Genomic DNA, 27,118 nt, shown 5'->3' on the forward strand with positions numbered 1-27,118 from the left:
CGGGGCGGACAGGGAAGGGGCGGCGTGGGTGACCTCAGCGGTTCCGCCGCTCCGGGAAGTCGCCTCGGCCCGCCCCCTCCAGCCCCCGCCCCGAGTTTCGCTCTCTCCGGGGCGGGGCAAGCGGCGAGTGCTGCCGGGCCAGCCAAGTTGGAGCGCGCCCCGCCCGGCGCCCTCCCCGTCCCCGCGCCCTCCCCGCCGGGGCGCGCTGCCCGCAGCTCCGCACGCGCCGGGGCGGCACCGGGGAGGGCGCGCGGCGCGGGAAGCGGCCGGAGAGGAGCTCGGGGTGACGGAGGTGAGCGCGGGGGGCGGGCGCCGGGCATTGCCCGCCCCGCCTGCCGGCCCGCTCCCCGCGGTCGCGCTGCCTTAAATGGGGCCCCGCGGCGGCGGCGGCGGCAGCATCTGGCGGGCCGAGCGGCAGCTGGAGGCGGCGCGGAGGCGCGGACCAGGGGCGGCGGCGGCGGCGCGGCGACTCGGGCGTCGGGGGACGCGGCCGGCGGCCGCCCCAGAGTGAAGTTCAGGGGCGCCCGCGCGGGGAGGGGCGCCCCGGGCGGAGACGCGCGCAGGTTCGCGCGGCTCCGGCCCCCTCCGCTGGCGCCCCGGGACCCGCCCCCGCGGCGGAGCAGCTCCTGTTTACTTTCGATCGAGTTTTTCCTGCTCGGGGCAGGTGCCCAGGGCTGCTCCGGGCGGGCAGTCGCGCGCGGCGCCCCGCGCCCCTCTCCCCGCGCTGCCCGCACTCGGGAAGGGCTGGTCGGGCGCCTGGGGGGCGAGTGGCGGCCGCGGCGTCTCCAGGCGCGCTCACGGGCGTCCCGTTTGTGCCCAGGTGATGACCGCGGCGGCATGGAGTTCCCGGAGCACGGCGGGCGGCTGCTGGGCCGCCTGAGGCAGCAGCGCGAGCTGGGCTTCCTGTGCGACTGCACCGTGCTCGTGGGCGACGCGCGCTTCCCGGCCCACCGCGCTGTGCTGGCCGCGTGCAGCGTCTACTTCCATCTCTTCTACAGGGACCAGCCCTCGGGCAGCCGCGACACGGTGCGGCTCAACGGCGACATCGTTACGGCTCCTGCCTTCGGCCGTCTGCTGGACTTCATGTATGAGGGCCGCTTGGACCTGCGCAGCCTGCCGGTCGAGGACGTCCTGGCCGCCGCCAGCTACCTGCACATGTACGACATCGTCAAGGTCTGCAAGAACAGGCTCCGCGAGAAGGAGCGCGCGCTGCCCCCGGAGACGCCCGCCCCTGGGGCAGAGCCACCGGTTCGGCCTCCGGGCCCTCTGTCTGCCTGGGCCCCCGCGCCCTGTCCAGCCTCTCTGAAGGCCAGGCTCCCTCCCGCTGGGCCAAAGGCCACCCGCCCTCCGCCCGCACCGGGACCTCTCCCCTGGCAGACGCCTGGAGAATCAGACGGGGCCCTGGACCTGTCGCTGAAGCCCGGCCCGAGGCGGCCGCCCGTCCGCCCACCCTGCGCCCTTCAGACCGCCCCCTGCCGCCAGAAGCAGCCTGGGGCCCAGCCGGTGGTGAAGGAGGAGCCAGACTCCGAGTCCGAGCGGGAGGACGGCAGCAGCAGCCCTCGGAGCGCCCACAGCCCCCTGCGGCCCCCCGGTGTTCCCGCGGCGGAGCCCCTGGTCGGGGGCTTGGGGCCGCTGCCGGTCCGCGGGGTGGGCAGCGGGGCGCCGGGGCCCGAGGCGGAGCGGGGGGAGCTGGAGGCCGCGTTGCGGCCGAGCGGGCGCCTCTGCCTCTGCCCGCTGTGCGGCAAGCTGTTCCCCGGCGCCCACGTGCTGCAGCCGCACCTCAGCGCCCACTTCCGCGAGCGGGACGGCGGCCGCGCGCGGCTCTCACCCGACGGGGCGGCACCCACGTGCCCACTCTGCAGGAAGACCTTCTCTTGCACGTACACGCTGAAGAGGCACGAGCGCACGCACTCGGGCGAGAAGCCCTACACGTGTGTGCAGTGCGGCAAGAGCTTCCAGTATTCGCACAACCTGAGCCGCCACGCCGTGGTGCACACACGCGAGAAGCCGCACGCTTGCCGCTGGTGCGAGCGCCGCTTCACGCAGTCGGGGGACCTCTACCGCCACGTCCGCAAGTTCCACTGTGGCCTGGTCAAGTCCCTGCTGGTGTGAGGGCCGGCGGAGGGGCCGACGGAGGGGTCGAGGGAGCGTGAGGGCCGCCGGAGGGGCCGAGTGGGTGTGAGGGCCGCGGAGGGGCCGAGGGACATGACGCCCGGAGCTCAGCAGGAGAAGCCCCCAGGGCTGGGCCGGCCCAGCAGAAGGAACCCTGCTGCCCTGGGAAAATGGCCCCAGACTTGGACAGCCCTCCTCCAGACTTGGCCCTCCGTGCCAGCTCACTCTTGTCCCTGGACCGGCCCTGACCAGACACTGAACTCCATCCAGTCTGTGAGCTCCTCTCTCCAGCCTGTCCCAAGGAGTGTCCGAAGGGCCCAAAGGGCCCAGCCTCCCCAGCGAGAGGAGGCCAGCTGACCCTCCTCCCAGGCTTTCCTGACCACCCCACGGGCAGGCTTGGGGGCACCCTGTGAGCCTGGCACTGCGCTTGGTGAAGGATGCCCACTCACAGATGCTGTCAGTGTGAGTCCCAACGGGAGCTCGGACGGAACAGACCACTCCTGACGGGTGGCAGTGGGAACCCCTGCGGGGCGCCCCTGGGCACAGTGAGCGCCAGCAGGGCCCTCAGGGCACAGCTGGTGTCCCAGGGGTGCGGCCCCAGCAGGAACCCGGATGGCAGCAGCAGAACCAGCTGGGGGCAGAGGGCTGCAGAGTTGCGGGCGCTGGGGAGGGAGGCAGGTCCTCCGGAGCTCTGGTCCTGCCCACACCGCAACGCAGGGCGGAGAGTGGGGTTTGGAAACATTTCTCTAGATACAGGAGCTTCTGGAGGTTGCCAGATGTTGGTGTGTGGTTGCTGGGCCGTGCCACTCCCCTGCCTGAGCACAGGGACCAGTGTGCCTCCTGGCCTCCCCAGGGGGGTGCCGAGGGGGGCTGGGAATGCAGCCCCCCGCCTGGAGTATTCCTGACCCTGAAAGTCACCTCTCCACCTGATCGTGGTCTCCCTGGAGCTACTGGTCATTGCCAGGGTGCTGTAGGGGGACCAGAGGCTGCAGTTTGGATCAGAGCCAGGTGGGCAGAGTTTTCTTTCCCTACGGGGAGTGGGGGGGGTCTGGGTGAAAGCAGGCATTGCTTGGGGCAGGGTGGGGGGAAGGCATGTGGCCTCCAGGCAGCGGCCACAGGACCCCACACACCGCTTGCAGAGGCTGATGCTCCTAAAACACAGAAGGCTGCTGATTTTGTGCTTGGTGGAGGCACTCCGCCTCGTCTGCCTGCTCCCTGGGCAGGTCTCGCTGCTGGGTCCCAGTGGGTGGGCAGAGGTGGGGCCGCCCCAGGTTCTGGGGGTCTTGAAGGCGGCAGAGCCGCCCAAACTCCTAGTTTCCCCAGAGCGTGGGCTCTTTCTGCTGTGACCGGAAGTGGTGCTGAGGTCCGAGTTCAAGTTTTAAATTATTGCTCGGCTCCTGACAACACTTGATGTCGTATTTATTCGTTTGCCTGATCTGGAGTGAGAAGACTGTTGGCTTTTGCAGCAGGTGGGCAGGCGGGGGCCATCCCCCAGCAGGCCCTCAGCCCTCCTGGTGTGTGGGCAAGCTGGCCTGTGGACCAGAGAGAGAACCGGGGGAAGGGGACCCTGCTTCTGAGTGTCCTGGCTCCCGGCCCTGCACCTCTCGAAGGGCTGGTGGGACCGCACGCATGGGTAATGTGCTCCATGATCGGATTTCCATGTGTGAGTGTGTGTGTGTGAGTGTGTGTGCGGTGTGAGACAGAGAGTCTGCCTGTGTGGGCATCTGTGTCCAGCAAAGGCGGGGCCCGAGCCGGACCAGCATCCGAGCCCCCGCCCCAGCGGGCAGTGGGGAGATGAAGCCTCAGCCTTGGTTTTCCCCACGGGGTTTCCACTGGGGAAGAAATTTATTTTCCTGGGGCAGGAAGCCAGCCTGTCCTGAGTTATCAACACTGGATTCATTGTCTTCTGCAAACAGTTACTGTGAAGTTGATGTACAGAGAAGTGGTCAGTTTTATGTTTAACAACTGACACAGTTCAGATAAAATATATATATATATATATATACATACACACACACACATGTATTTAAGACACTAACCGTGTGGGATTGTGTCACGGAGGCGTGTGTAGAGAGACCTTACTGGGGGTGCCTGCTGTGTGGGGCCCTCCTAGATGGCCCAGCCTCCCGCCCCTTGGGCGCCGCTGCCCCTGGGTGGGGGGGGGGTCCTCCGTGTGCCCAGAGGACAGTCGTTGGCGCTCAGCGGGAGGACTTCTGGCATGTGCCCGCCTGCTGTGACAGTCTCCTCCCCGTGCACGTCGTCGTCTCAGTGGTAATAAAGCCCACCCCAGGTGGAGATGGCCGTGGTTGTTCCTGGGGACACCAGTGCGAGTGGGAGTCGGAAGTGCCGCTGGTCTTCAGGAGGACCCAGGTGTGCAGTGGGCACTCTGGGAGCCCTGTCCTGGGTGCCACCTGCCATGTCTCCTGGGCGCAGGGGGCTGCAGCATGCTGTGTACCGGTGATGGACCCTCTTTCCCCAGATTGTGACCTCGCCCCCACCCCGAATCCTGGGGAGCAGGCTGCAGGCTGGGACCTGGTGAGGCGGCTGGTGGCCTCACCTGGTGCGGGCTGCCTCCTGAGGCCCTCAGCCCTCTGGGTCTGGGTCTCGGCCCCTGCTCCAGAGGCGGTCCCCATCTGCCCCCCCTCACCCTGTGCCTCTCCCCTCCCTCCACACCCTGTTTGTACACCCCTGCCTCCCGCTGGGCGGGACCTACCCTCACGAGGCGAGCAAGGCTGGGCGGGGGTCTCGCGCCCGCCACCCCCACCTCCACCCTGTGGCACCCAGCTTGATCTCGGGACGGCTGAGTGGGACCGGGTCGGGCGAGTCAGGCTGGACAGGCTTGACCGCTGGGGTTTCTAGGACCCCTGAGCCAGCTCCAGCTGATGGCAGGGCTGATGGGCAGTCTGCATGGGCATTCCAGCCCCCTCCCCACACAGGGGCCTGAAACTGGCTTCCCTGAGCCCCATCGCCGGGCCTGGGGCACACAGCCTGATGTGTGTCCCTGGCCGTAACACCCAGCAGGAAGAGCTGAGACGGACCCTGGAGGGGGTGGGTCTGGGGGCCTCGCTTGCTGAGAGGACCCCAGAGGCTGGCCGGGTGAACTGGTGCCGGGAGGACTGGGTCCTGGGCCTTCGAGGCCTTCCCAGCCCGGACCCTGAGTGCACGCGTCCTTGCTTCTGGGAGGTGGCACCTGCACCTCCCCTGCCCAGCCCAGCCTGCTTCTCAAGGAGCCTTCCTCCTGGACTGGAGCCACTGTCCTGCAGGGAGGCCCTGCCCTGTTCCCAGCTGGGCCCGTGACTCAGCCCAGGCCTTCTCAGAACCCAGAGGAGGCTGTTGCTGTGCCAACCCGGGCAGGGCAAGAGGGCAGTCAGAAGGTACCTGGAGGGGGATGCTGACCAGGATGGGCTTCCGGGACCCCTCCTGCCAGCCCGGCTCTGCCCAGCTGAGCTCACACTCTGCCCCCGTGCCCATCATTGAAGCTGCTACCCCCATGCCTGGGGGGAGCATCTAGCCTAAAGCACATGAAGGGAGGGGCCTGGCTGGCCTGCAGTCGCAGAGCCAGTGGGTGGCAAACCCAGGCGCTCCTACAAACCTCAGCTGATGCTGCCCTGCTGGTGCTGGGCGCTGCCCCTCCCCCTTGGCGCAGTGGCACTAGAGGCAGTGTCAAGGACAGGACTCTGGGCCAAGAGACGTCCGCACTACCACCAGCGGGGCGGGCACTCAGGACCCTCCAGGAGCGCATGGCACAGGTGCCCCAGGCCGCAGGCCGCCCTGCAGAGGTGGCAGTGTGAGGGACCATGTGTGAGTGGGTGCAGATGTGTGGTGCCCAGGGTGCCCCAGGGAAGCTGCCAGCTTTGAGGCAGGGAGCGCCCAGGACAGGTCCAGCCAGCCTCGGGTCCCCCTCCCCAGCTTCCTCTGCCCCCCGCCCCGGGCTCAGCTATCTCCCTGCCCCAGGCCTCGCCGCTCCCAGCACTCGTTCCCGCTGGTGAGTGAGGTCCACCTTCAGATCCTCAGGACAGATGCACAGGCTTCTGGCCCACCGTCTCCATCCCAGCCTGGGTGGGTGGGCTGTCCAGCCTCTGCCAGGTCCCCTGGCCCGACACTGCTCACGCTTTTCCACAGCCCCGAGCCCGCCCGGCCACCGTCACTGGCATCGTCACAGTGCCTCCCCTCCATGCCCCCTGCTCCGCATCCAAGGTCACCTCCACCCACCCTTAAGGCAGGGCCCCACAGGACCCCCCATCGAGCCCAGTTTCCAAGCGGAGGGCCTGGTGCTGAGCAGCCACAAGCCGAGGAGGGGCGGAGACGGTGCAGCCCCCCAGCGGCATGGCTGTCTGTGCCCCTCCTGTGCTGCCCCCGGCCCGTCGCCTCCCCCCACCTGCTCAGAAGAACAGATGTCTGCGCCCTCCCCACCTGGCCCGGCCACCTGGCCTCCCAGCACCTGCCCCCAGGTCCCGTCCTCTCCTGCCTCTGAACCCTCGCGGGGGAACAGGCACCGTGGCAGACAGCTGCTGAGGGGAGCCTGGGCACGGCCAGCGGGCATGCCAGCGGCACTGCAGCTGACGATGCCAACAGGGAGGAAGGCGCAGGGCTTGGCCCCGGGGCTCCCCAGAGCAGGGGAGCGCGTTCCCAGGGTGCTGGCCGTGGCGGGGGGTGTGGGGCCTGCCGGCACTTGGAGGAGCGTCACTTTCGGGTCCCAGGCCTCCTGGGCCACCATGCCCCCGGCCTGCCTCCTCCCTCCTGCAGCCGCCCCTACCCAGCCCTGGGGGGCTGTGGAGGGTGGGAGGTGGTGGGCAAACCCCAGCAACCGCAGAGGAGTCCAGGGATGGCTGATTGGAGGGCCAGGACCCGGCGGGGACAGTTCAGAGAGGAAACCCACTGCTCTGACTCGATGTCCAGGCTGCCCGGCCCCAGCTCCAGCTGGGCCAGCAGGTAGCCCCGTAGAGAAGTCTGGCTCTGGGGCAACCAGAGCCCGCCTCCCTGAGCTGGGATTCAAATGGGTTCATTTTCACCAGTTGGGACAGAAATCTGTGTGCAGAGAAAGCCCATTTCCTTGCCTTCTTCAGCAGACAGGTGGGGCCTCAAAAACTAGGTTCTGGAGCCAATTCCAGTGTGAGCGCGTGTGCCCATGCGCATGCATGCATGAACGTGCGTTGTGCGGGTGTGCGTGTGTGTGCACGTGTGTGCACCTGTTTATACGTGTGTGCACGTGTGTGTGCACGTGTGTGTGCGTGCGTGTGTGTCTTGGGGGGAAGGTGTTCCCACCCCTCCAACAAGCAGTGCTCCAGTACCAGCTGGGTGGTACAACTCAATCCCATTCTGACACTGTCTACCCAGACAAAGCTCAGACCCACATTTAAGGGCTCAGTCCCACAAGACAGTCCTGCCCCCAATTCTGATGCTAGTCCCAAGCCCGGGTTGTCCCCTGTACCGCTAACACTTGGGTTATGGAGCAGAGGCTCCCCTGACCCCAGGAAAACAGTTTATTACATCCTTGGCTTATAAAGAAAAAGGATATAATTCAGGATCAGCCAGAGGGTTCCTGGGGCGAGCTGTAGGAGCAGGTATGAGCTTCCAAGCCCCCTCTGGTTGAACCACTCGCCCTGAACCTCCATGGGCTGACCAGCCGGGACGCCCCGAACCCCGTCCTGTGGGGGCTTCCTGGAGGCTTTGTGCCTGGGTGCATTGATTAGGTCACTGACCGTGGGTGATCAAGTCTGTCGCTGGCTCCCTGCCCCCGAGAGGTCAGGGGGCGGGGCTGTCACGCCTGGTGGTCCTCCCGGCAGCTGTCCCCACCCTCAGGGGCCTCCAGTCACCTCCTTCACAGGAAACAGGTGACAGCTTGATGGGTTTCTTCACGCAGGAAACGCTGAGGGTTTCGGGGGCTCTGTGCCAGAGACAGGAACGAAGACCAAGTATGTATGTGTGTTTTTTTGGTTGTGCCTGCCATGTGGCTTGTGAGATCTCAGTTCCCTGACCAGGGACTGAACTCGGGCTCCGGGCAGTGAGACCGCAGTCCTAGCCCCTGGCCTGCCTGGGATTCCCTGTATTTCTCACTGTGAATCGTGAACCGCAGCCTGGCGTCTGTCTCTACTGGTACTGCTGGTTGGCTGGCACTGCCCTCACACAGCACCGCGGGGGCCTGGACCACGGGCATCGCCGCTCACCCCTGGAGCCTGGGACCCCGGATCCAGGAGCACAGGCCCGGCTCCCCGTGAGGCCTGTCTCCGTGGGGTGCAGATGCCGTGTCCTCACGTGGGAGCCCCTCTGTGCCTGTCTCTGTCCTCACCTCCTCTTAGAGGGTCTCCAGTCAGACTGGACGAGGGCCCACCCTGGGACCCCAGTTCACGCTCATCACCTCTTCAGAGACGCCGTCTCCAGAAGCAGTGACGCTTGAGCTCTGGGGTCAGGGTCTGCACGATCTGAATTTGGGGGCACAGTCCAGCCCATACCTTTGGTGTTTCAGAGGGGCATGCAGGCTGGCGGACCCTGGCCTAGGAGCGGGGAGGCTCAGACCCCAGCCTGGCCCTGTCTGGATCCAGACGAGCCACCGCAGTCTTCTTGGAGGTGAAGTTTGTTGGTGTTTCCGTTTTGCCCTTCAGCCCACAGGCCGCGGGCTGCAAGGCACTCAGAGCCACAGCTCTGGGCACGCTGCCCTCCCCAGGAGCCCACAGGCCAAACCCTGTTCTGCCCACACCCTCCCCAGGGGCCACAGCCCTTAAACTCCCCCGCCCGAGGTGCCCGCACGGGTTCCATTTCCTCGCAGGGGGCGCAGACGGACCTTTTCTCCTATCAGCCCCCACCAGCCGGCCGGGAATGGAGGCACCTGTCTCCCCATCACTCCTCATAAGACCCCAGCCCGCTCGGGGCGCAGGCGTCCAGGTAAAGCCCCTCCCTTCCTCACGCCTCTGGGCTCTCGGCCCACCTCCCCCCTCCATCTCCCCCTCCAGGTGCCAAGGCCCCGAAGACTCAACCTTGTGCAAGAAATGCAGCCAGCACCCCGCCCTGGGCTCCCAGGCCTCTTCCCTGCCCCCTCAGCCCCACCCCCACCTCCATCACCACCAGTAAGGGCATCTGCTCCCGGACTCCTTCCCTCACCCCTGGCCTGATCCGGCTGCAGTAATAATTCAGCCTTGCAGGTATGAACCCACCAAACGTGTCACCTCCTCACCACGCCTCCCCCTGCCTCCCTCTCTGTTCACTGCCCCTGCCCAGGCCTTGAGCCACTGACCCTCTTTTTTGATCAAAGCCCAGGGTAAAACTGGAACCTGGGCAGCTGTAAGTGTTCCCTTCACTGTGGAGTCCTTCAAAAAGGCAGGGCTGATGGCTCCAGGACTCGTGAGCATCTACCTGACCGCCTCCCGTTTCATAACAGAGATGCCAGCGAGCCTCACGGTCTGCAGCACTGGGGCAGCATGGCTACACTGCCCCTCAGTTCAGTCGCTCAGTCGTGTCCGGCTCTGCGACCATGGACTGCAGCACGCCAGGCCTCCCTGTCCATCACCAACGCCTGGAGCTCACTCAAACTCATGTCCATTGAGTCGGTGATGCCATCCAACCATCTCATCCTCTGTGGTCCCCTTCTCCTCCTGCCTTCAATCTTTCCCGGCATCAGGGTCTTTACCAATGACTCAGTTCTTCACATCAGGTGGCCAAAGTATTAGAGTTTCAGCTTCAGCATTGGTCCTTCCGATGAATATTCAGGACTGATTTCCTTTAGAATTGATTGGTTGGATCTCCTTGCAGTCCAAGGGACTCTCAAGAGTCTTCTCCAACACTGCAGCTCAAAAGCAGCAATTCTTCGGCACTCAGCTTTCTTTGTAGCCCAACTCTCACATCCATACATGACTACTGGAAAAACCACAGTTTGGACTAGACAGATCTTTGTTGGCAAAGTGATGTGTCTACTTCTTAATATGCCGTCCCCTACCCCCATGGAAAGCAGTGAGAAATTCTGGGCCAAAAAAAAAAAAAAAAAGGTGTGTTTAGAGTAACAGTCGGAAGGCACCGGAGAGCGAGTGAAGCAGAGCCTGGGCAGGAGCCTAGCTTTGAACAACAAACACTGCAACCAGCCGGACGTGTGTGTTTGTGGCTGCAGGGACACCAGATACGTCCCAAGGGAAGACACACACATAAATGGCTGAGAAGCTCGTGCAAGAGCGTGAAACTCACAAAACCACAGTGAGCCGTCACCACACCCCGTCCTGAAAGTCGGTGACCGACACCACCGAGTGTGGGTGGAGACGTGGAGCAACCAGAGCACCCCCACACTGCACGGAAGACGGACTGAGCTTCTTACTAAGATCAACATGCGCCCACCATTGGAGGAAGCGATGCCGCTCCAGAGCGTGGCCCAGGAGAGCTGACGCACGAGTGTACAAAGGGGCCTGACTCAGATGTTCACACTGGGGCTTCCCTGGCAGGCCAGGGGATGGGACTCGGCACTTCCACTGCAGAGCGCGTGGCTTCAATCCCTAGTTCGGCAACCTAGAGTCCACATCCCTCGAGGCACAGCCAAAGTATTAAAAATTTTAAAAGCCTTAAAAAAATGTTCACAGTGGCTTTCCCATATTACGTGGAAACTAGATATGGCCTGAACGTCCGTGAATGTGACCGCTGCACACTCACACCACACGGTGAAACAGACCCAAAGGGAACCGGCGAGCAAGGCGCGCCGTGGGTGGACGTCAGCGTTCCCAGGGGAGGAGGCGGATGGGGTGCGCGATGCCTGCCAGGAGCTCCAGGGCAGGCAGAGCTGTCCGGGGGAAGCCGCAGGAGGGCAGCTGGGCAGAGGAGGGCAGGCCAGGCAGGACACCGGGCACGTGCGGTGACAGGCATTTCCAGCTTCATGTGGGGGTGTGCCATGCAGGTGCAGCCATTTGTCAAGATTTACAATTTTTTGTGTGTGTCTTTCCGCGCACGTGCTGTTAAGACTGCAAGACAGTTGTGGGAAAACAAGGGCAGTTGGGGGTCTGGACACGAAGAGAACGGTGGAAGGACGGGTCGCTGAGACCCATGATGGGGCAGGGAGTTCACTGCACCGCTGTATCTGAGACTTCATGAAACAGATGTTTAGGGGGGAAAAAAAGAAAAAACGCAGTACACAGGTACATTCTGCATCAGCCTGGCGAAGCTGACAGCCTGGCTGGACCCAGGCGTTCTAGGAGTCTGCCCTACAGATAAGTGCACACGAGTGCCAGGTGACTGACGTGCGAGTCTTCCTCAGAACCTCGTTCGTGCAGCAAGCTGCTGTAAAAGGCTTCGATGTCCAGGGGCAGGGACCGGGTTAGTGACACCACGGCCCGCACAGTGGACAGAATACGTCACAGCTACGGAGTGGAGGCACCCCGTGTGGGTCAGGGTGATCTCCGCACCGAGAGGTGAACCTAGGAAGTGCGGAGAGGCGCTGGGCCACCCTCTCTGCGTAACTACAGGGCACCTTCTGTGCACGGGGGCATCGCCGGGGCGTGTATAAAATCTCTGGAAGGATACTCAAATAGCTAACTTGGGAGTTTGGATCACTCACGTGGCTGAAAGTTGGTGTCTGGTGTGGGAAGTCAGGGGGTCCTCCCAGGGGGCCCTAGTGGTCAAGAGCCCGCCTGCCAATGCAAGAGACGTGAGAGATATGGGTTCCATCCCTGGGTCAGGAAGATCCCCTGGGGAAGAAAACAGCAACCCACTCCAGTATTCTTGCCTGGAGAATCCCATGGACAGAGGAGCCTGGTGGGCTACAGTCCACCGGGTAGAAAGAGTTAGACACGACTGAAGTGATTTTGCACATGTGGGAAGTGGAGGACCTTTTTAAATTTTTAATCACCTTACCAATCATTTGTTCCCAGATCAAACATTAATTAAAACGTAAACTTCTTTATCCCACACCTCCTTCCACTTTTCATGACTAGTTAGTTCTGTGTACCTTCTATTTCCTTTTCCCCCGAACTACTGTGTTTCATTCTTTATCATTAAAAGACACACAATGGAGTGCTCCCCGGATGTAAATTCCCTGCCCACTCTGTACCCCATCTTTGTTGCTGTTCGGTTGCTAAGCCGTGTCTGACTCTTTGTGACCCCATGGACTGCAGCACATCAGGCTTCCCTGTCCTTCACTATCTCCCAGTTTGCTCAAACTCATGTCCATTGAGTCGCTGATGCCATCCAACCATCTCATCCTCTGTCACCCCCTTCTCCTCCTGCCCTCAATCCTTCCTAGCATCACGATCTTTTCCAGTAAGTCAGCTCAGTTCAGCTGGTAAAGAATCCGTCTGCAATGCAGGAGACCCCGGTTCAATTCCTGGGTAAGGAAGATCTGCTGGAGAAGGGATCGGCTACTCACTCCAGTATTCATGGGCTTCCCTGGTGGCTCAGCTGGTAAAGAATCCGCCTGCAATGCAGGAGACCTGGGTTCTGATCTCTGGGTTGGGAAGATCCCCTGGAGAAGGAAACAACTACCCACTCCAGTATTCTGGCCTGGAGAATTCTATGGGCTGTATAATCCATGGGGTCACAAAGTCAGACACGACTGAGCAAGTTTCACTTTCACATTAGGTGGCCAAAGTATTGGAGCTTCAGCATCAGTCCTTCCAATGAATATTCAGGACTGATTTCCTTTAGGATTGACTGGTTTGATCTCCTTGTGGTCCAAGGGACTCTCAAGAGTCTTCTCCAACACCACAGTTTGAAAGCATCAATTACTTGATGCTCAGCTTTCTTTATGGTACAACTCTCACATCCACACCGTCTTTACCTCCGCCATGATTCACTTCTAGTGTATTCTCTAATGTTTCCTTTTATAAATACAGGCAAATATTGTCTCCCCCATCATCACCCCAAAATGTGGCATACCATACACGATGTTCTGCATGTTGCTTTTTTTTTCACTTAAAAAAAAAACGGACCGTGGAGACCCTCTCCCGTCAGCACATAGAAAATTTCCTGACCCCATTGTTGAGGGCTGCAGTGTTCCCTGGTGTGACTGTCCTGACACGTATTTGGTCCCCTAGAGGGACACCTGGCTGGTTACCACTTTTGCTGTTATAAGCAGCGCCTTGGCTAGTTAACCTTGATCGTGCGTCCTTCTGCACAGGAGGTATTTGGTGTACATCCGCAGTGGGGGAAAGCGCCCGGGATCCAGTCAGGGGTCAAAATGCCTCCTGGGGGCGGCCCCTCCCCTCGCCCCCCGCACCTGCTTCCCCGCCACCTTGGCAGCCCGGCATGGCAGCAGCCTCTGGGACTTACAGGAGGTTTCCCCCCGTCTGTTACGTTTCTCCTGTTGCAGGGGCGCGGTCCCCTCCCCCGGGCGCTCACTCCCAGCCCCGCCCACTTCCCCAGGGGTATCTCCACTCCAGTGCTGACGGTTCACCCGGTTCTTTCTAGCACACTTGGTTTCACTTCTTTCGTATCTTTGTTCGATGCTTTCGTTTTAACTGGTACGTGGTCACACTGAGGACCTGACATTCTCATTACTTGGATGAGCAACACTATTAAAGTGTCCGCCTGCACCTTCGCTGACTGGAGAGTGGGCCCCGAAGTCCCACGTGCGTCCAGGCCTGTTCCCTTCCACTGCTCCCCCAAGTCCCTGCCGCCCAGTTCTGCGCTGGACTCAGTAGGCCTTGAGACGTGTTTTGATCTCTGGCTGGGAGAGCTGCTCCCTTTTCTTTTTTTCTGGGTTCCTTTGGCGGGGGGTTCTTTCGCTTGTCCATCTACATGCCAACTCGAGCATCAGCTCCTCTAGTTCAAGGGGAAGAGTTCTCTTTATTCTGCAATCCTCTCCAGTAAGTTTCTCTCCCAACAGGCCACCAACACTGCAGGTCGCCAAGCCCTGTCGCCCCGCTCTGACTTCTCAGCTGACCACCCTCTGAAAGCCTGCTCCTTAGCATCTCCTAGTTTTCTACCTCACTGGCTTCTCTCCGCCCCTCTCCTCGGCCCCCAGGCCCCACTGCCACCTCCCTAGGGCCTTTCCTCCTTGCCCCCGGGGTGGAGGGTCTTGCTGGGGCCTCCTAACGCGATGCTGCCTGTCGCCAGCTCTCTTCCGGTCACACAGGTGACACCCACACATCTCCTGAGTGCCTTCCAGGAACACAAAGTGAAACCCGGACTTCCCCGCCAACACACACCGTCCGCCCCCACTACAGGAGAGCTTCAGGGAGCCTGCTGATCAAGCCGCCGCCTGGAAGTCACGCCTGCCCCCCGCGGCCCACAGCGGATTCTGGAGCTGCGTGCAGAGCACACCGGGGCTCTGTCCACCTCCACAGCCGGGGCCCTGGTCCGGGCGCCCTCGCCCATCTCCGCCATCCCGGGTCTCATCTCCCAGCATCGTCCGAGCCCTTCCTCTCTGAGGCCCGGCGCCACGGCCCAGCCCAGGGCCCAGGCGCGCCGGCAGGGGCTGTCCCTGGCGGGGAAGGTGGTCCCTGCAGCGGCTCACGGGGCGGGCGCCGGGCCCGGGCCTCTGTGACCAACGCCCTGCCCGTCCTCCTGTGCCGCCCGCGGAGGCTGACAGGAGACAACTTCTCGCGCCCCCTCCCCAGGAGGCTCTGCAGCCAGACGGGCGGCGACAGAAGCCGAAAGCCGGGCGGCCGCTCGCCCAAAAGGACAGCGCAGCACAGCCGGCGCGGGAAGTGGGCCTGGCGGCCACCGCGAATCCACTGCGCTCAGCTCCCGCCCGCAGCTCCGCCGGAAGCGCCGGGCGCGGGTCGCGCATGCGCGTCCCCGCTCCGCCTCGCGCGCGCTCGCACGTCACGTGGGACTACGCGCCGGTCGCTCCGGGAAGTCACCTCCCCCCGCCCCCCGGAAACGCGAGCCGCGCGGCTTCGGGTTCCGGCCCCGCTCGCTGGGCGCCGGGTGACGCGTTGCTGGCGGACGCTGCCCGGCGCCGCGGTGTGTGGCCTGCGCGCGGGGCCCCCGCCGCGCCCAGCACGTCCTGCACGCTCGGTGTGCGCGGCTGCGGGAGCGAAGGCTCGGCGGTTCGCTGGAGTGCGGCGCCTGCGGGCTGGGCGGCGGCCGGCCCTGCCCCCGTGCCCATCAGTGCGTGCGGGATCGCTTCACGTTGGAGGCGAGACCGAGGAGACGTGGGAGATGACATCGGCCGGCGCGCCGCGGCCACCCTGCGGGAAAGCGGGCAGAGACGCGAGGCCGAGAGGGGCAGGGCAGCGCCCGGGTCCCGGGTGACTGAAGGAAACGGGGAAACCTGCCCACGGAGGGCGCCCAACCTGCTTTCTTCAGGTTTCACACTCCCTGTGGGGCCCTCCTGTTTCCCCTGCGCAGCTCCAAGCCTGCCAATAAGGAGCGGCCATAGGGTCCTCGAAACAGGAGGCCACAACCCCTGAAAGACTGATGCAGCCCAAGGGTACAGCATAAACCTGTTAGAGGCAAACGGGCCCACGATGGCAGACGAGTCAACTTTGACTGGACATTCATCCTCGGTCAGCACGCTGAATGACACACCAGGCTTCCCTGGTGGCTCAGAGGGTAAAGAATCTGCCCGCAATGCGGGAGGCCTGGGTTTGATCCCTGAGTTGGGAAGATCCTCTGGAGGAGGGAATGGCAACCCACTCCAGTATTCTGGCCTGGAGAATCCCATGAACAGAGGAGCCTGGCGGGCTACAGTCCATGGGTTGCAGAGAGTCGGACGCGACTGAGCACGTACAGCTGACACCCCCAGAGGCGCCGTGACAGTTCCATCGTAGTGCTAGTCGCTGAGCCGCGTCTGACTCTTGGAGGCCCCACGAACTGTAGTCAGCCAGGATCCTCTGTCCGTGGGATTCTTCAGGCAAGGATGCTGGAGTGGGTTGCCATTCCCCTCTCCAGGGGAGCTTCCTGACTCAGGGATCAAACCCAGGTCTCCTGCATGGCGAGCAGAATCTTTACTGTCTGAGCTACAGGGAAGATCCCTTTCCAAGGCACCATCAAAAGACCAAAAAGCGGTTGGTGGCCCAACTCCTGGAAGTCTCCACCCCTTCCCCAAAGTAGTTGGAATAATCCTCGCACTCATTAACCTGTGAAACTACCCAGCGCGTAAAAGCTAACCAGGCCACACTTGGTGGCTGCTAGACTCGCCTTCTACGATGGCCCACGTTCTGCGGAGTGTGTTTCTCACTGAAGAAATCCACTTCTTATCACTTTGTCTCACACTGAATTCTTTCTGTGATGAAACATCAAACACCTGAGGTTCATTAGGTCTCAAAACCAGACACTGTGGGTTTTGGCTGGGTTTGAGTCCCAGCCACGTGGGTCGCTGTTGTTTAGTCATGTCCGATTCTTTGCGACCCCACAGACTGCAGCACGCCAGGCTTCCCTGTCTTTCACCATCTCCCAGAGCCTGCTCAAACTCATGTCCAATGAGTCGGTGGGTTAGAGTCCCAGACTGGGTTTTGGCTGGGTTTGAGTCCGCCTAAGGTAAACAGTTTCAGTCCTGATGGTCCTTGCTCAGCCCTGGGGCACAAGGCCAGGGCGGCTGGGAACTGACCCTCAGCAAGGCAGTCAGCGTGTCTTCCAGGTTCAAGTCTCTCTAATTAGAAACCCTTCTGTTGCCTGACTGGACTGGGCTTTGGGGAGACATCTTGGTTTTGTCCGAAACCAGGCTCACCCCTGAGCTCACCAAGGAGGTTGGGTAGAAGAGGGTGAAGGGGCCAGACAGCAGGGGGCTCCACGGGTGGGTGTCTCTCCAGGGCGCAGAGGGACGTTGGGGGCAGCAGGGGGATGGAGGGGATTCCGACCCATCTCCAAAGCCTGAGATAAGTGAATTCTAGGAGAAAAGCTCCACTACTTTAGAGGACTATAGTGTACGTGGTATCCCCACTGGACAGCTTCGTTTTGTACAAATCTAGGAAGCCTTCAAAACTGTGCATTTCCCTAATCCTACTTCTAACAGTAAACAACTTGCTACAGAGGACTGGAATAACTCCATATCCATCCCCACTTCTGTCTTCCAATTGGTTTCCGTGCCTTCTCTTCTTTATTCCAAGTCTTCAAGTAAATTTAAAACGTCCCTCATTTCCTTAAAACCACTGTAAATCCGTGCACACTTTCCCTGTAAAAGTCAGTGTTGACCAGAAAGACACACAAGGTGAGAGTTGCGAGTTAAGTTTTTTGGGGGCAAAATGTAGACTGCAGTCCAGGAGACAGCACCTCTCTGGGAGATAGCTCTGAGAGACTGCTCCAAAGAGGCAGTGGGAGGAAGGTCAGTGTATAAGACTTCAGCAAAGGGGGAGTTCAGCGCAATCAAGTGCTTACTTTACAAAGGTTTTCTGCTAGTCACGAGGAGCTGATGTCACCATGAAGGGATTTAGTGATTTTCTAGATAAGAAGAAGTGCAAGGATTGGGATCATGGAATCAGTTACTGAAAATATCTAACTATCTAAAGACCTGTTCCACCAGTTTCCCTGGAGCACAGAGTGCCTCTCTCCACCCTGAATTCTCCTCGAGGGGGTGGGGATGTGCAGCCGCACAGGGTTCAATCTCCACAGAAACTGAAGTCGTTCAGTCGTGTCCAACTCTGCGACTCCATGGACTGTAGCCTACCAGGCTCCTCCGTCCATGGGATTTTCCAGGCGAGAGTACTGGAGTGGGCTGCCACTTCCAGATGGCAAATGCCCTTGTTGTTAAGTCACTGGCAAATACTCTTGGCAAGTGCCCGTTTGTAGTTGACACTAGGGAGATGGATGGACAGTTGGACCTGTTAACCAAAAATAATGAAATAGTTATTTTTACCAGCAAAGCAAGTTTATTCTGGAGCCGTAAAGGATTGAAATTCTAGACTTGCAACTATGGCAAACCATATGAAATTGTGGCAAAGCCAAAGAGAGGAAACTCTTTTATAGAGGAGAAAGGAAGTTGGGAGGGGCTGTTATAAACACAAAGTCTGTTGATGAAACTAGGAGATCAGACTATAGTGGGTTTTCATTGGCCAAATTGTGACTGTCTTATTGAGTGAGCTGTTGCCAGGCAAGGAAAAAATCTTTCTTCCTCCTCCTGATAATAAAACAATGTCACTTCCTGCTGGGGATGTAGGGACCCGTCTTCCTGTCTGAATCGTGTTGCTGTGGTACCTGTACTGAGCGGTACGTGTGTAAGAGCGCCTCCTTCTGGCCTCTTAGCTCCATTTGAGTGAGCTTTGCCTTACTGATTTTCAGATACATGAATGGACAGTTGGATGAATGCATGGCTGGTGTATCCGTTAGAAGCACTCTCGGTTTCAAGTTCCCTGGTGGCTCAGACAGTAAAGCGTCTGCCTACAATGCAGGAGACCTGGGTTCGATCCCTGGGTGGGGAAGAGCCCCTGGACAAGGAAATGGCAACCCACTCCAGTACTCTTGCCTGGAAAATCCCATGGACGGAGGAGCCTGGTAGGCTACAGTCCATGGGGTCACAATGAGTCGGACATGACTGAGCGACTTCACTTCTCTTTCACTTGGTTTCAAGTAGCAGTAATTATGAAAAGTGCAGTGGTTTGGACCAACAGGGGTTTATTTTTCTCCCATAACAAGAGTCCTGGAGGCAGGCACGTCTGCTCAGCAGCCCAGTCATGTCAGACCAGCATCTCTGCAATCATGTTTGGCTTCCGTCGTGCTCACAGAGGGTTGCCACAGCTCCAGACATCACATCCATGTTCCAGGCTAGAAAAAGAGGGGAAAGGATAGTGAAAGGGATGTCTACCTCTTTTATCACAGAAATGAACTCCCCAGAAGCTCCCCAGTAGTCTTCAGTGACATCTCAGTTGTCAGAACCACGTCCCCCGTGACCTACTACAGCAGAGCTGGGGGAGTGGGCACGAAGTCTTTCCAGCGTCTATAGCAGAAGACAGAAAGGGAGAGGAGGCTGGAGGTGTGACTGCGGCGGACGCCAGGCATTGCGGCCTCCCAGCATCTTTTGAATAGCATCTCTGCAGTTGGGTGGTTCCCACATTGTGAATCCTGTCCCTCCAGCTTGGAATCCAGAAGGATTGCGTTGCCCAGCCTCCCCTCCCCACTAGGGGCCGATGTCCAACTTGACCCAGGAGGGGGCAGCGGCACCAGGACCCCAGTGGGCCGCTGTGGCAGCGGTTTTGCTGGACTGGTCCTGGCAGAGGCAACTTGTTTCTGGGGCCGGGGGTGGTGTCCACCTCCTGCTGCCACAACGGCTCGGGCGTGGTGGGGGTAGCAGAGCCCATAGCCAGACCAGTCCTGGCAGGGATTCTGGGCACTGTTCCTGGAAGCTGAGCCAGATCTGCGAGCCCTCTCACAGCTCCTTATAAATCCACACGTGCGTAAACAAGCTAGAGTGGATCCCTTCATCCACAGCTGTTAGGGGCCGGATGTGTCTCCCCAGATGCTGTGTCCTCATCCCATACCTGCGATTGGGACCGTGTCATCAAGTCACCAAGAGGTCCTTGGGTTGGGCCTCGGTCCAGGACGCTGGTGTTCTCATAAGAGGGAAGTGTGGAGACAGACCCCCAGGGGAGAAGGCTGCGTGACTGCAGGGACAGACTTCGAGGGGCTGCGGCTTCGAGCCCTGGAAGGCCAGACTGATGACATCTGGAAGCTGGAGGCCACTCCCCCAGACCTCCAGAGGGAGCACGGTGTGTCCACACCTGGATGCTGGACTTCTGGCCTCCGGAGCCTGAGAGAATAAGCTCCTGTGGTTTTAGGACCCCCGGTCTGCAGATCTTTGCTGCAGCAGCCTCAGAACATGAGTACAACAGCCCATCCCTCAAACAACTGTGAGTGTCAGGGTGAGGGGAGAGCAGGCAGATGGACACGTACCAGACACGAGTTGGGGGGTCTGCTCAGTGGCGAGGCCCGCCCCCCCCCAAGAGAGAGAGCTTCAGCAGGGGCCCAGATGCCCTTTCTTGTGCTTCCAAAGCAAATTCTGTTGAGGGCTTTGCCAGCCAGGGCCGCCAGCCTCCCGCAATGCCCCACCATCCGGCCTGTCCTGCCCCAGCCCAGAGAGGATGGGTGGGGAGAGCCGCCAATGCTCAGGCCGAGGGAGTGCCCCCTCCTGGACCACCCCTCCTCCCCGCCTCGTCATTCTAGAGCTCCATCCACAGGGGTTGGGTTTATCCTCCCTGAAGGTGGCCGCACGTGGGATACAGTGCCCACCCTCCTGGTATTTCCAAGGGCTAGAGGCCTCTTAGAGCAGCAGGCACCCACGGATGAGAGACAGGCTTGGTCCACGGGAGAGCCGGGGAGAAGGGGTGCTGCAGAAAACAGCTTACCCTGTGGATTCAGACACAGAGGCAGCATGAGGGGCCTGTTCACAGAGGTGCGGGCAGGGGAGGGGGGCAGGGCAGGGTGAGGGGCGCCCAGCAGTGCAGCGGCTGGAGGGGTCTAGGGCTCCGGCCCAGCGCGGAGCCTGCGGCCACCGTGCCTGCTGCTGGGAGCACCCTGGGCGAGGGCCGCGGGGTCCTGGTGAGGAGTGTTGGACTCTGCACACGGGGCCTTCCTGTCCACCTGATTGCAAAGCATCCCCTGGGCAGCAGAGGCTTCTGGGAACATCTCCGCGGGACACAGGTGTCGTCACGCTTTGCCCGTTTCAAGAGCCTCCTTAAAAGACCGCTGCCCAGCTCTCCATGCCCCAGCCGCCGCCCTGTGGGCCACCCCCGCTCCCCCTGGGGGCCACACCTCGTGAACCAGGCGGTCACACTCCAGGCGGTCCTTGTGACCACTCCGAGGGTGGCTTGGCCGTGGTCCTCTGGGGCCTCCCCAAGCAGGGCTGTGCACCATGGGGCCAGCTGCCCACTGACACCCCGTGCCAGCTCGTCCCATTCTCCTCTGTTCACCCATCCAAGGTCACCACGTGAGGCTTACCCACATCTGGATGGAGCAGCTGCAGCAGCGGCCTCCGCGTCCGGCAGACATTCAAGGCCCCTGGACCCAGCGGGGCCCGGCCTCATGTCTGCTGTCCTCAGTCAGAGACAGGGGTACATGGGTGGGTTTAACTCTCTGTTTGTGTGGACGGAGGATCAGTAGGGCACCAGGGTGGCTCAGGGTCACCTCCTAACCTGTGGTCTCATCTCCCGGGGCCAGCAGCTCAGCCAGGAGCTGCCTGTCGCTACCAAGGCCACGATGTCATACCCGCCACCTCGGGGTCCAGCAGTTCCCCTGTTAGGGCTGCCAGAGGCTCCCCCCAGAACCCTCTCTTCTCCGGCATCTCAGCAGCACCAGCCCCAATGGGTCGTGGGTCCCAAATGGCAGGGTGGCCTGGCCCCCGCCTGGCCCCAAGCAACAGCTCTCACTCCTCTTGATCCGGCCCCACTCAAGCCTGGAAGCCCTCACGCCACTCAGTAAATGTGTTGGGAACCGTGGTCAGGTAGTGCGTGTTGCCTCCAAAATCCAAGATGGCCCACCGCGGGAGTTACCCGGCAGTCTAGGAGGGCTCCGCAGTTCCACGGCGGGGGCACAGCTTGGGAAACTGAGGTCCTGCATGCCACTGGGCACGGCCGAAAAAAAAAGTTCCAAAATGACTCACCAAGCACGGCGCCCCATTTTTCGAGTGGGCAGCACAAGTTACGGCAACTCATTTTTCACTCTGGGGCGAGGGCTGACCGCCACGGTCCAGATCACGGGACCCTGGAAGTATCAGCACCTGAACTTGCGTGAGGCTCACCTCCCGCCCTCTGCGCACGTCTCCCCGTGGCATCTGGCTCCCTTACCGCTTCCCAATAACTGGGTCTGATAAGCATGATACAGTCAACGCAGGGGCGCAGAGCAGTGTATCAGCTGCCGGCTGTCAAGTGACCAAGTTCCCCGGGAGCCAGGCTGTGGCGGAGGCAGGGTACACTGATAGGCCTGCCAAGGGAAAGCAGAAGGCTTCTGATTTTTTCAGATTAGTCAGAATTGAGGGGGAAGCGAAACGCCAGGCGGGCGACCAGCTGCACGCTGGGCGCAGAGGACGTGGTGTTTGCGCCACAAACGCACAGCGTCCAGGAAAGCTGTAGATGTCTTATCACAGTCTGATTAAACTTATCACAACCTCCCATTGGTCTTCACACCTAACCTGTGGACACACAGGCAAAATAAACTCACGGGACAAGGGAATGTGTTAGTTTCCTGTCGCTGCTGTAGCCGATCACCACAGACTCAGGAACAGCGTTTATTCTCTCTCAGTTCTGGAGGGCAGAAGTCTGATATCGAGGTGTCGGCAGGGCTGAGTCCAGAGAATCATCACCTCTGTGTTTTCAAGTCTTTCATGATGACGTTAATTTCAATCCCCTTGGGGATAGTTTTAGCAAAGTTGGAGGCCTTACCCTTGGGTGTTCTGCTTGGCCCTTCCTCCCCATGATGTAATAAAAAATGAATTTGGTTTTTGTCCCCATCCCTGACACAGAGCTCCTAAAATCCTTGGAATTTTCTGAATGATAGGGAGTGTCTTTTCTTCTTCATAAGGAGGCCTTTTTTGATAACGCCTGGATTTATGCTCGAGTGGTCTGGGTTGGGGCCCCTGGATGGCCTCAGGATGGAGTTGGGCACCAGAAAGGCCCTGTGGTAGAGGACTGGAGTGCCCAGCCCTGCCCACTGAGCTCCTGGGAAGCCAAGGGGGGTGCTGCAGATCAAGCTCTAGGAGAACTCTCTAACAACATGAGTTTCTGGGTTGGGGAGACATCCAGGCGCTGGGAGGGTCCAGTTCAGTTCAGTCACTCAGTTGTGTCCGACTCTTTGTGACCCCATGGACTGCTGCACACCAGGCCTCCCTGTCCATCTCCAACTCCTGGAGCTTGCTCAAACGCATTTCCATCGAGTCAGTGATGCCATCCAACCATCTCGTCACCCCCTTCTCCTCCAGCCGTCAATCTTTCCCAGGATCAGGTCCTTTTCCAGTGGGTTGGCTCTTGGCATCAAGTGGCCAAAATATTGGACCTTCAGCTTCAGCATCAGTCCTTCCAGTGAACATTCAGGACTGATTTAGGATGGACTGGTTTGATCTTTTGGCAGTTCAAGGGACTCTCAAGAGTCTTCTCCAGAACCACAATGCCAAGGCATGAGTTCTTTGGAGCTCAGCCTCCTTCTTTGTGGTCCAACTCTCACATGACTACTGGAAATTAGTAAATGTAAGGAAACATCCCCCTCAGCTTTGTGAGGCAATCTACAAATTATTGAACCTGAAGAGAGCATCATGGGGCCCCTGACATAGAAGCCTCGGAGTCAGAAGCATGGGTGACACGCTGGACTTGCGCTTGGTACACAGGGGATGGGGCCGTCTTGCAAACTGAGCCCTCAACCTGCGGGGTCTGTGCCATTTTGGGCAGACAGTACCAGGACAAAGTTGAATGGTAGGACACCCAGAGGGAGTCCGCCGAAGCCTGGAGGGGACAGCTGGGGTCTGGAGTATTGAGAGAAGACCTGAGTCTCCCTAAGGTGGCTTCTCCGCTCTCCTTCCCAAGAGCAGGAGCCCATCACTCCTGTGCCGTGCCTGCCTGAGCTCAGCACACCCAGGAGTCGGAGGAGTGACCGCGGCCCATTGGCCTCACCCTGAAACGGACTCAGGCCAGACTCTTCCATCACTTGAGCTCCCAAAGCCTGCCCTCTGACACGGCGGCACGTGGAGGCTGGCCAGCATGTGGCCACCCCCAGGACACGTGCCTGTTCTTCCCCAGCTCACGTGGTTGGTGACCCCGGTCCTCTGGGACAGGCCTGGGGAAAGGTCTGTGGTGGACACGTGAGGCCCCACAGCAGCAGCCTTCCTCGGGGGTACCCAGACCCTCCCTATCACGGAGCTTGGGGGTCTACGGCCTGACTCGGAGTGGGGAGCTGGGTGAGGGTCTTGAATCCCCAGCCTGATTCTGCTTCGGCCAACAGCCAACAAGCTGTCAGGGCTTCCCCTCGTCACTCCAACCCCAGCTCTGTCTGCGTGCACCCACCAGGGGGTACACGGCTCCACCAGCCTCACATCCCGCCCTCCGCGGCCGCACCCCCTGGGTCTCATCCTTCCACGGACAGACTGATTGCTGCCCAGGTGAGCAGGTGAGCTCTGGCGACTCGTCTGGTGTCCGGTTAGCTCCTCCTGGACCTTGCCTGCAGGGGTCCCCCTGACATGTGGGGTGGCAGTCACAGTGGTGAGGCAGGGGAGCAGGGGACAGTTCCCCCGGGGACGCCATTGGAGGGCTTCTGGACCGTGGCTCCGGCTGACCCATCTCTGCTGACCGCCTGAGTGGCGGAGGTCGCCATGTGCCATGGAGTTTCGGCCTCTTCACGGGGCTCGGGCTTTCATCAGTCCTGAGACCGATCGGCAGGTCTGTTTCCTGGGGACACTCCTGAGCCAGCACTGATGTCGGCGAGCCGTGTTCATCCCAGACATTTTGGATACAGACTCTTTACCAAAGGCGCTATTTATGGAGAGGTGGAGCCGCCTTGGGGACCAAAGGGGAGATGCAGGGGCACTGGAGGCTTGCAAACAGGACACTCACCGTCTTTCGAGCTGGAAGGACGAGGGTAGCAGCTAATGTTTCTGGAACCCACGAGGAGCTGGGCCCACGGAACAGGACTCCCCAGTGGCCGTGGTCACGGAGGGGCATGGCTGCCGCCAGAGGCTGGGCACTAAGGCTGGGCAGGAGCTCAGAAAGGTGACCTAGACTACCAGGGAGCTCCCTGTCCTGGGCACTTGTTTGTGTCTGCCTCAGGCTGACCCAGCTGGAAACTAGCTGGCATGGGAGCCAGCCTCCCAGGGCACAGGGCAGGGTGGAGGCCTGTGAGGGGGAGGGGAGGCTGGGGAGGAGAGCCTCAGGGGGGCAGGCTGTGACTAGGGGCCGCCAACGTGGAGAAGGGCTGCAGCCAGGGACTGCTGCTGGGGGCTCAGCAGAGGAGGGGTCCAGCTGAGGCTGCCCGCTGCCCCAGGACAGCCACGAATGGCCTCCACTGCTGCAGAGGCATCAGACTGCAGGGATGATGAAACCTGGCCAGAGCCTGGGAGCAGGAACAGGCCTCCGCTACAGTGTTCCTTGCTTCCCCACCTCACCTTCTTGCCCCCAAACAAGAAGGCCGAGGCCCAGGAGAGGGAGGTCAGCGATCTTCTCGTGCCAGTGCTGGAGCGAGTGAGCAGACCCGCCCCCGCCCCAGTTCAGAGCCTGGGAGTCACAGGTGTGGCCAGCAGTGGGATTCGCGAGGGAAAGCGGAGGGCTGAAACTGGCTATGAGATGCACATTTCAAACTGTCTGGGGTGTTTTGATGCCTGAACGTTGTGGCCCCTGCCTAAGCCTGAGATATGATTGTGAGAGAGAAAGGGGGATTGGACAGAGGACAGGGACTGACAGACAGCTCATTACACCCGAATGAGCTGAGACGCCTCAAAATAACCAAACAAACGAGTACAGGTGGATGACTGGATGGATGGACGATGGATGGATGAGTGGCATGGACAGATGTCTGGATGGCTGGATGGATTAGAGTTGGCTGGGTGGGTGGGTGGGTAGATGGATGGATGTTTGGGATTGATGCATGGACAGGAAGATGATTGGATGGATGGATGGATAGAAGGGTGCATGGATGGTTGGTTAGAAGGATGGATGGATAGATGGATGAATGACTGTGTGGGGTGGATGACTGGACAGCAAGATGGTTGGATGGATGGAGAATCAGCAGGGGTGCTTCCTGAGAACTCTGGGAGGCTCAGAAACTGGACCATATCCTCCAGTGGATTACTCTGCTGCTTGTCTGTTCCCCTCTGCTGCTGCTGCTAAGTCGCATCAGTTGTGTCCGACTCTGTGCGATCCCATAGACGGCAGCCCACCAGGCTCCTCTGTCCCTGGGATTCTCCAGGAAAGAGTACTGGAGTGGGGTGCCATTGCCTTCTCTGCTGCTCCCTTCTACCCTCTGCCTATGTTAGTGAAACCCTGACTCAGTCACTTGCTGTGTGGGTTGAGAAGGCAGGGGTGGGGCAGCTTTCTCTCAGCCAGGTTGGGGTCAAGGGGAGGCACAGATCAGAAAAAGGGGCAGGTAGGCGCTGGGGTTTGGTCTGGACTCTGCCGGGGAAGCTCACCTAGGCCCTCCAGATGATTATTGAAGGCCCCAGGGCCCTTGTGGATGGGGCTCATGAGGGCAGGTGGCAGAATTCCGTGGCCCTATCAGCAAATAATAAAGTAAATACTGTGGACCAGCCTACAGAGCATATTGAAAAGCAGAGACATTACTTTGCCAACTAAGGTCCGTCTAGTCAAGGCTATGGTTTTTCCTGTGGTCATGTATGGATGTGAGAGTTGGACTGTGAAGAAGGCTGAGAGCGGAAGAATTGATGCTTTTGAACTGTGGTGTTGGAGAAGACTCTTGAGAGTCCCTTGGACTGCAAGGAGATCCAACCAGTGCATTCTGAAGGAGATCAGCCCTGGGATTTCTTTGGAAGGACTGATGCTAAAGCTGAAACTCCAGTACTTTGGCCACCTCATGCGAAGAGTTGACTCATTGGAAAAGACTCTGAAGTTGGGGGGGATTGGGGGCAGGAGGAGAAGGGGACGACAGAGGATGAGATGGCTGGATGGCATCACTGACTTGATGGACGTGAGTCTGAGTGAACTCCAGGAGTTGGTGATGGACAGGGAGGCCTGGCGTGCTGCGATTCATGGGGTCGCAAGGAGTCGGACACGACTGAGCGACTGAACTGTGGATGCCAGATCTGCATATCGGTGGGCTGGGCGGGGCGGGGCTTCTGGCTGACAGGGATCTGTGAGCAGAGGCTGATCCAGGCAGACATTGCTGGTGCGTTGGGGGCGCAGAGAGTCTGCGGATGAGGGAGAAGAGGAGGGCGGACGGGGCGGGGGTGGGGGCACACAGGCCTGGCGGCCGCAGGGATTTCCAGTTTGAGTGGATTCCATCCCCTGAGTGACAGGATGGGCCCTGGGTTCTGGCCCCTCTCTGGCTGCCGCGTGGACAGCACAAAGCGCAGGGCAGGGGGAGCAGAGGTCAGCCAAGAGGGCACTGCAGTAGCGCGAGCAGAGCAGGGGCTGCGCAAGGGAGAGCTGGGCACCGGGGCTTGAGAGGCCAAGGACGGCGCTTAGGACGCTCGGGCCGGAGTGGGCACCGCCCCTAGGGTGGGCCGCAGCTCGCT

At 60.4% G+C, this 27,118-nt stretch overlaps 1 protein-coding gene across 2 annotated transcripts; it reads left to right on the plus strand.

Annotated features, from left to right (window-relative positions):
• On the plus strand, positions 1 to 3,516 carry ZBTB42 (zinc finger and BTB domain containing 42). Of its 2 annotated transcripts, none has more exons than XM_027521524.1 (2): positions 1 to 292; positions 821 to 3,516. In XM_027521524.1, exon 2 carries the CDS (start codon positions 838 to 840, stop codon positions 2,110 to 2,112), a length of 1,275 nt encoding a protein of 424 aa, XP_027377325.1. In that variant the 5' UTR covers positions 1 to 292; positions 821 to 837; the 3' UTR covers positions 2,113 to 3,516. The 2 variants fall into 2 exon arrangements, with proteins under 2 accessions (XP_027377325.1, XP_027377326.1); XM_027521525.1 differs by having other exon boundaries at positions 5 to 292; positions 999 to 3,516.
• Positions 3,517 to 27,118: the final 23,602 nt, after the last annotated feature.

Source organism: Bos indicus x Bos taurus, chromosome 21, assembly GCF_003369695.1.
Source record: "Bos indicus x Bos taurus breed Angus x Brahman F1 hybrid chromosome 21, Bos_hybrid_MaternalHap_v2.0, whole genome shotgun sequence".
Lineage (NCBI taxonomy): Eukaryota > Metazoa > Chordata > Mammalia > Artiodactyla > Bovidae > Bos > Bos indicus x Bos taurus.